The sequence below is a fragment of the Asparagus officinalis genome, chromosome 3 (assembly GCF_001876935.1).
Source record: "Asparagus officinalis chromosome 3, Aspof.V1, whole genome shotgun sequence".
NCBI lineage: Eukaryota > Viridiplantae > Streptophyta > Magnoliopsida > Asparagales > Asparagaceae > Asparagus > Asparagus officinalis.
The window spans coordinates 1,754,034-1,762,359 of record NC_033796.1 but is presented as its reverse complement, the minus strand read 5'-3'; the positions used below and the strand labels follow the sequence as shown (position 1 = coordinate 1,762,359).

The window sequence follows — 8,326 nt, the reverse complement described above, 5'->3', positions numbered from 1 at the left end:
TACTGCTTGACACCAAACACTGATCCTTCTCCAGCAAGGAACAACTCATCAAATTTGTCACCTCATCTTGTTGCCCTAATATTTCCTTTCCAATGAAGCGTCTCAAACTACCTTGAGCTCGGCACAAATGCAGAAATGTTTCCCTCTTGTACTTCCCACCAAAATCAAAATGGAGTACTCTGTCTTTTCTGTCTGTTTTAGTCTCTATACACTTCTTCCACCAGTTGTTAAATACTAGTACTTCACTCAAACGGGACTTGGTTGCAACCCAAACATGCCTAGAATAGTCATCAACAAAGGAAACCAAATACATATTACCTCCCAATGATGCCTCTTTGGAAGGCCCCCAAACACCCATGTGAACATCATCTAGAAGGCCCTTAGCTCGATGAATAGAAATGCTAAACTTCACATCGGACTTCTTGCTCACATCACTATGCTCACGGGACTTCAAATTGCAGGTCAAAGCATCTCTCACCAATCCTTGCATATCCGAAGCTTGCAAGGAACCAACACTAGAATGTCTCAGCTTCAAACACCACAGTCTAGCCGAATAAATAGAAGTCGCCAGCGCTTCACATGTCACCGTACTTTCAGTAAAGTAGTACAAGTTATTCTTCATGACGCCATTCATCATAATCATGGACCCCTTTTGTGACCTTCAGAATTATATTCTCTAAGATCACCATATAGCATGCTGCCTCCAAAGTTCTAAGTGAAATGATGTTCTTCGTCAACTGCAAAATAAATCTCACTTCCTTCAGCTCCCTAGTCACCTCGTCACACATTCTGATCCGAACTGTTCTAATACCACATATAGGACATACATGATCATTACTCATGCACACGATATCCCCTCTTTCCAACTCCTCAAAGCTGGAGAACCAATCCCTTCTAGGACAAATATGGTATGTAGCACCCGAATCTAACATCCACTCCGTAGAGTCGGCATAACAAACTGACGGTAGTGTTGGGCATGAGTAGTCCGAAGAATCCGAATCTGAATTATCACCACTAGCTTTAGCAACATTCACCTCTGAAGCTTGTACGACTTTTTCCTTATTCTTCCGAGCTCTATCCTTCAACTTTGGGCATTCAGACTTCTAATATCCATCTTCTTTGCAAAAAGCACATTGATTTTTACTAACCGAAGGATGTGCTCCTCTAGACTGTGACCTCCTATTTCGGTTTAGACTTTTCTCTCTTGCGGTCAATGCCTCTACTATTGTATCATTTGAAGACTTCTTGTCCTTCTTCTTTAGCTGATAATTCACAAGACCAGCGATAACCTCATTATACGAAAGAGATGTCTTCCCATTAATTAGGGTAAGAACGAATGTCTCATATTCCTTATCAGGCAAGGAACTCAACAACAATAATGTTTTGTCCTCATCATCGATCATGACATCCACATTCGCCAAATTCATAAGAAGCTTCATGTAGTTGTTCATGTGATCACTAATTAAGAATTTTTTTCTTCAACTGGAAACGATAAAGTCTCATCTTCAAATGCAAGCGGTTCTCAACACTCTTCATCAAATACCTGCCTTTAAGAATCTCCCAAATTTTATTTGCAGAAGTCTCATTGATCATATTAAATTTTAGATCATGTGTTAAACAAGACATAATCACGCCACACACCGTCTGATTCATCTTCTTCCAAACCTTTTCTTCAATGTCGTCCGGCTTGCCGTCCAACTCTAAAGTGTCTTTTAAATTTTGCACGTTCAGCGCATCCAAAACTTCACATCTTCATAAGCCAAAGTTTTTTCATGTCATTAAACTTCTCCACATCTATTTTTATAGAGTGGATATTTAAAATTTAAACGATCTTCACGTCAGAAGTACCACTCTCAACACCTTCTTTCTCTGTCATCTTCCTTAAACACCTACAAACCAATGGGAAACAAACTAAAAAATAGATCCAAACTACAAGAAATATAGATTTTTATCTCCAATTGAAACCCTAACAAGAGCCTCCAAAAGATCTCAGCCTCACACGAAGTAAGACAAGATCCATAATAGTAAAAATCTCATATTTGTCTCTAATTGAAATCCTAGACGAGCTTCCAAAACGATCTACTTCTACACCTAACCCAAGCGTAGCCTGGGGCTCTTATACCACTTGTTGGGCTCTGAAGCCTCTTTTTGGGGTCCGAGAAAACACGAAGTCGCCGAGAGAGAAGTCACACAAACCCAAATTAACAGCACGAACACAAACAACGAATTTTACGTAGTTTAGAAAGTTGCCTACGTCCGCGGGGAAAGAAAGAGATGAGTTTTTACTAATAGAGAAGAGAGTACAAATAGAGATTTCAAAATTACTCAAAATCTCTCAAACAAAGCTCTCAAATCTCTCACACAAACCCTAAACAAATTGCTCAAAAAACTCTCTTTTCTATGCACCAAATAACCCCTTTTCAACCTTACTCCAACCCTAAAAAACGTGTTTCAATATACATAACACAAACCAAATCAGAACAGGAAACGAAGCCCATGCCCAAACCCGACAGACGGTCGACCGCCGAAGTCTTCACGGTCGACCGGACAGAACACAGAAAATTCACTTTGAGTTTACAGGATCTGCAGTCGACCGTCAAAGTCTTCGCGGTCGACTGGACAGAAATCCAGAACCTACTTTGTACTCGTGCACGTTTCTGGTTGACCGCACATGTTATCGCGGTCGACCGGTCAGAGGTCAAAACTAACCATGCTTCAATTATTCTGAACTTCGTCGTCGTCGTTCCCAATTCTACAAAGCTGCCCACCAACTTTCGAGCAATCGATTGTGTGATCACTCCAATCGAAGCTGAACGATCACAGTTTCAATTTTAGCAAAACACGACTAACTTTCCAAAAGTTGATTCCACGTCAATTTCATGATTAAACGAGTTTTAATGATTGATAAAATATTGTGAATGAATACAGATTAGGGAGCCGCGATTGATACTGGCTCATATATGTTCATAAGTACATTGAACAAAACAACCCAAAAATACAAACATAGTGATTCACCACTCATGAGTAATTAATTAGCGCGCTTGGGCTTGATGGGTCGGGCCTCGAGCCCGCCGGACTCCCTCTTCTCGACGGTGAAGGGCATGTGGGTCCCAAGGATCTTGTCCCACGTGATGAAGAAGGGCTGGGAGAAGTTGTACTTGCTCCCGTACAGCTGGTGGTGCACGTCGTGGTACGCCGTGTTGTTCCAGAAGAAGACGTTGAAGGGGTTGAGGGGCATCCAGAGCCCGCAGTGGTCGTTTATCCCCTTCACCGTCGAGAACGAGAAGAAGAATATCGACGTCCTCGGGGTCATGCCCGACACCAGGAAGGCGAGGGCCCCGCCGAGGGTGTCCATGAGGAACCCCTCGACCGGGTGGTTGTACTGGCTGCCGAAGGAGTAGGGGACCACCAGGCGGTGGTGCCACGAGTGGACGTGCTTGTACAGGAACCTGTTGAGGTGCATGTACCGGTGCCAGAAGTACATCCACGAGTCGACCACGAACATCCCCACGAAGAATTGGCCCGCGACCGCGACCCACGAGGCGGTCTGTACATGGGCACCGTCGCCGGCCTCCTTTTGGTCTCCCCCGCCGGTGAGCTTAAATAGGACGATGCCCACCGCGGCCTGAAGAAGTTGTTGGGAGAGAACGGTGACGGCGACGCTGCGCTTGGAGACGAGGTTCTTGAGGTCCTCGTCTTTCCGCGGGTGGAGACGATACCTGTCGAGGGATCCGAGCATCATGTGGAAGCCGGAGTAGACCCAGTAGACCGCAATGGGCACTATAATGGCCAGCACTTCATCAGAGGGAAGAGAGCAGCTGCTGTTCTCCATTAAGAACTAGGTAGGCCTATGATCATCAGCTTTTTAACTCGCTAATTATTCTGAGTAGATCGAGGCAGAAGGTACCGAGAATAGAAACTTTTCTTGTTGATGGTTTGAAAGAGCTGGAGGTGAGTGGTTTATATAGAGAGGGATCAGGAGACCCTGACAAGGATCACATAGCTTGAACTTCTCCCAATTGTATTAGAAAATAATGATAACTCAGTCAGTCGACAGATTAATTAATTGGACTGAACAAAAAAGAAAGTATATAAAGAAAGGAACTTCTGGTAATTAGCAATGACTATTTTCTCAAAGTTTATTCATCATTGAGTAAACACTAGAATGACTAAATACTAGAATGATTATTTTCTCAAAGTCAAGAGACCCTGACGAGGATTGCGAAAAATTTTCCTTGATCACATAGCTTGAACTGCCCAATTGTATTTGAAAATAATGATAACTCGGTCAGTCAACAGATTAGCGGGACTGAAAAAAAAAGAAAGTATATAAAGATAAGGAACTTCTGGTAATTAGCAATGACTACTTTCTCAAAGTTTATTCATCATTGAGTAAACTATAGAATGACTATTTCCTCAAAGTTTATTCATCATTGAGTAAACTTTTACTTTTTGTCTTGAGCAAAAATGGCATTAATGCCATTCAATAGATATGGCGTTAATTTGGAATCAATCGCAACTTTTTTGATATTATACCTGACGATTGTGATTTATACATTTGAATCAAAGTCTATACAGTTTGGAATAAAAGTCTTCACAATTTGGATTCACGATTGTGATTTATACATTTGAATCAAAGTCTATACAGTTTGGAATAAAAGTCTTCACAATTTGGATTCAACAAAGCGGCATGGAATCAAAGTATAAAGTCTATACAGTTTGGAATAAAAGTCTTCACAATTTGGATTCAACAAAGCGGCATGGAATCAAAGTATATACAACTTAAATTCATAAATTTTAAATTAATATAAATTGATGAGTCGTCAGATGTTTGGATCTATGCGACTTTCTTTATATATATTGAAATTTGCTTTAAACGCACTAGATTAATATTGGAAGAGAAGTGACAACTAAATAGGCTGCTACTACGAACCTTAGCTCTGTCTATTTCAGAAAATATATCATCGATAGGTTAATTTCTTTTCCCAAATAATCAGATATAAGAATCGGACAATTATTTGCTGGTCGTATTCCTATTGGGTTTGAATTATGAAATAGTCGTTTGTCAAATGCTTTTTTTTTAACATAATATATGTACGCATGACTAGTTCTACCAGTTCATAGCACAGCACTGAGGTTCGATGTCACCGTTTTTAATTTAAAAAAACTGTTTATTCTTATTTCTTACAACCATCCTCACAAAAATAGTACACATCACTAGAGTGTTGAAAACGGCGAAGAAAAATAAGACGTTCACAGAAGGAAGCTCATCGGTCGACTGATCGGGTCTGATCAGTCGACCGATTCGACCGCAAGAAGTTCTACAGGAGTTTCGAGTCGGTCGACTGATCGAACACAATCAGTCGACCCAAAACATGCACACTACAGGGTCTAGAAACCACGTTCTGGTCCATCGACCGATGCATCCTTATCGGTCGACTGATGGAGGCAAACTGGTCGACCGATAGAGATGCATCGGTCGACCGATAATCGGTAATTAGGTTGGTTCAACAGTTTTGCTTTCCTAGCCTGTTTTCGATTGGATTGTTGATATAAATTGAAACACGTTTTATTAGGGTTTTAGATCGGAGAATTTGGATTTGTTTGAGCACTTTAAGAGAGAGATTATTGTGAGGGGGTGAGAGATCATTGGTTAGGGTTATTTTGAGAGTTTGTGTAAGTTGTAACCCGTTGTTTTCTCCTCCATATAGGGAAATCTCCTCATCCTATCGCCGTGGACGTAGGCAATTTGTCTAACCACTTTAATATCTGTGTTTGTATGTGATTTTGGTCGTTCTTTTGTGAATTACACTCGTTAGTTGTTCTCCTCTCATTGCTCAACGACTCGTTTGGTTTGTACGCATGCTTCCGCCATCGTGTAACAATTGGTATCAGAGCTCTATGGTTTCAGACCTAGGGTTTGCGTTTGGGTGGAGGAAATTCGGTGTTAGAAGCTTGGATCTTGGAGTTCTAGGCTTCGGTTGAGATAGTGTTGCGGAGTTACCGTTGGAGATCTCGCTTTTCTCGTGTGGTTGAGAGTTCGTTTGGAATCCAATCTAGAGTTCAAGTCGGGTAATTTCACAAAACTATCAAGTTCGAATCTTTCTTCTACAATTCAGAGTTAGTAAGCAATGGCAGGAGATAGTGGTAAAAATAGCAAGGCTATGACGAGTACAGTTCAGTTTGCACTTCAGAATATGAAGATTAGTGTTGTGAAGTATAACAGCAAGATCAACTTTGGGTTGTGGATGAGTGATGTGCAAGATGCATTGAATGCTTAAAATTTAGAAGAGACTATCATGACTCATGAGAGGTCACCGAAGTATGATGAGACGATAATGGACAAGATAAATCAGAATGCTTGTGGGGTGATTAGATCTTGTTTGGAACAAGAGTTGAAGTACGATGTTATCGGCGTGATGTCTGCAATATGAAGATGTGAGAGATTCTCAACAGCAAGTATCTTACGAAGAGTGTTGAGAACTAGTTGCACTTACTACAAAATTGTTCAGATTTCAGATATCCAGGAGTACCTCACTTGCAAATCATGTGAACAACTACGCAAAGTTATTGTCGGACTTGGCGAATGTGGGTGAGAAGATATCGGATGAGTATAATGCGATTATTTTGTTAGGCTCCTTACCCGATGAGGAGTATGATACATTTGTGCTCACTTTATTGAACGGTAGATCTTCCATCACCTATAGTGAAGTGACTAACGTGTTGACGAATTTTGACTTGAGGAGAAAGGATAAAGAGTCTTCCAGAGCTAGCAATTCAAGAGAGGCCTTGTCGACGAGATGAAGGAGTCCGTATCCAAGAGATGGTAATCGAGGTAGGTCATAGTTTAGAGGCCACTACCAGATTTTGAAGAACTAGTGTATCTTTTACAGAGAACAATGACATTGGAAGATAGATTGCCCAAAGCTCAAAGAGAAAGAGAATAGCAAGAAGAAGGGGCCGAAGGCCAACAAGGTGAATGTCTCAAAAGGTGGTGATGATTCAGATGATTCATACTTTTCTATATTGATTACTGTTTGTGGGAAAATTAAAGAAGAAATGAGAATAAAATTATGTATTTATCTCTCTAACTGACTTAGAAAAAGAATGAATACAATCTCTCTTTGCAATCTCTCTAACTAATTTAGAAAAAGAAATTATAACTCTTCTATAGTTTCCCGATTTACAAAAGAAAGAAGGAATCGACGGAGATCCTTCCCTTTTTTTTAAACCTGGGTTCTTATTTGTGTCGATGGAAGTTTGATTCTTGTATCCAGTTGATGATCTGATCGCTTCGACTCGTGGAACACTGTCTATTTCTCTTGAATTGACATTGAGGAGAACTTGTGAGACAAGTTTAAAACTATTAACGAGTTAATAACTCTTAGCGAGTTTAAAACTCTATAAAAGAGTTAATTTAAAAATGAGATTAATCCTTTTTTTATTTAATCAAAATCGGTTTTCAAGCCAAAACCAAAGCTCCAAAGATCCGATCCAAATGATGCTCAAAGCTCTCCAAGATCTGAAGTCTGCAAGCCCTCTGTTGCCTAAAGATCTCTCAAAAGCTCTAGCCGAAATGCTCCAAGAGATGATAAAATGCCAATCCCCCAAACGTTCTAGCCGAAGATCTCGTCAGTTGAGTTTCTAGCTATTTATAAGGGTTTTAGGGTGTAACTAACCCCTAAAATCGCTCCTTAGTGGGGTTGTGATCCCCTTAGATCATGCAAAATAGTTTTGAAACCATTCAACTCGTGTTTTTTTTTGTTTATTTCTTTTTTTGTCAATGAAATAAACTTTATTCATTTTTTCAAATATGAAATTGTGCAGTACATCAAAATACCAGAATTTTCTGGTAAACAAGTAACCAAAATTACAACCTCTCTAGTGTATCTTTCATATGAATAGGTATATTATCATTCAAAATTCTGACATTCCTCTCCTGCCAGATTGAGTATATTGTAGCCGAGAGAGTCACACTACAAGAAATCAGGTCTTTAATGACCAAAATTAGTGAATGGACCATTTGACCGTCATTAATGTGTGTAAAATAACGACGGTTTTAAAAACCTTCATCGAGTTACCACAAATATTAGAGTAATGATGTGAGATGGGGTAACGGTTTTCTACTCCCTTTACTGATTTGGCTCTAATACCGTTGTTATTGGGTCTTGTGAAAGACGAATGAGTCTATTACCTTCATTAATCACAACTCCTAATCATAATATGAATACTAATCAAAATAATATAGACAACCCGAAACCCAAACCTCCCTCTAACCACAACTAATAAACTAAACCCTAGATTAAAAATTCGCGTTATGTTTGTG

At 40.0% G+C, this 8,326-nt stretch overlaps 1 protein-coding gene across 1 annotated transcript; it reads right to left on the bottom strand.

Moving 5' to 3' along the window:
- Positions 2,900–3,926, bottom strand: LOC109832016 (sphinganine C4-monooxygenase 2-like). Its single transcript, XM_020399472.1, has one exon. It carries the CDS (start codon positions 3,830–3,832, stop codon positions 3,029–3,031), a length of 804 nt encoding a protein of 267 aa, XP_020255061.1. The 5' UTR covers positions 3,833–3,926; the 3' UTR covers positions 2,900–3,028.

Bases quoted from the DNA above. Each gene is read 5' to 3' on its own strand.
- LOC109832016 (XM_020399472.1), bottom strand. From the start codon at position 3,832: ATGGAGAACAGCAGCTGCTCTCTTCCCTCTGATGAAGTGCTGGCCATT.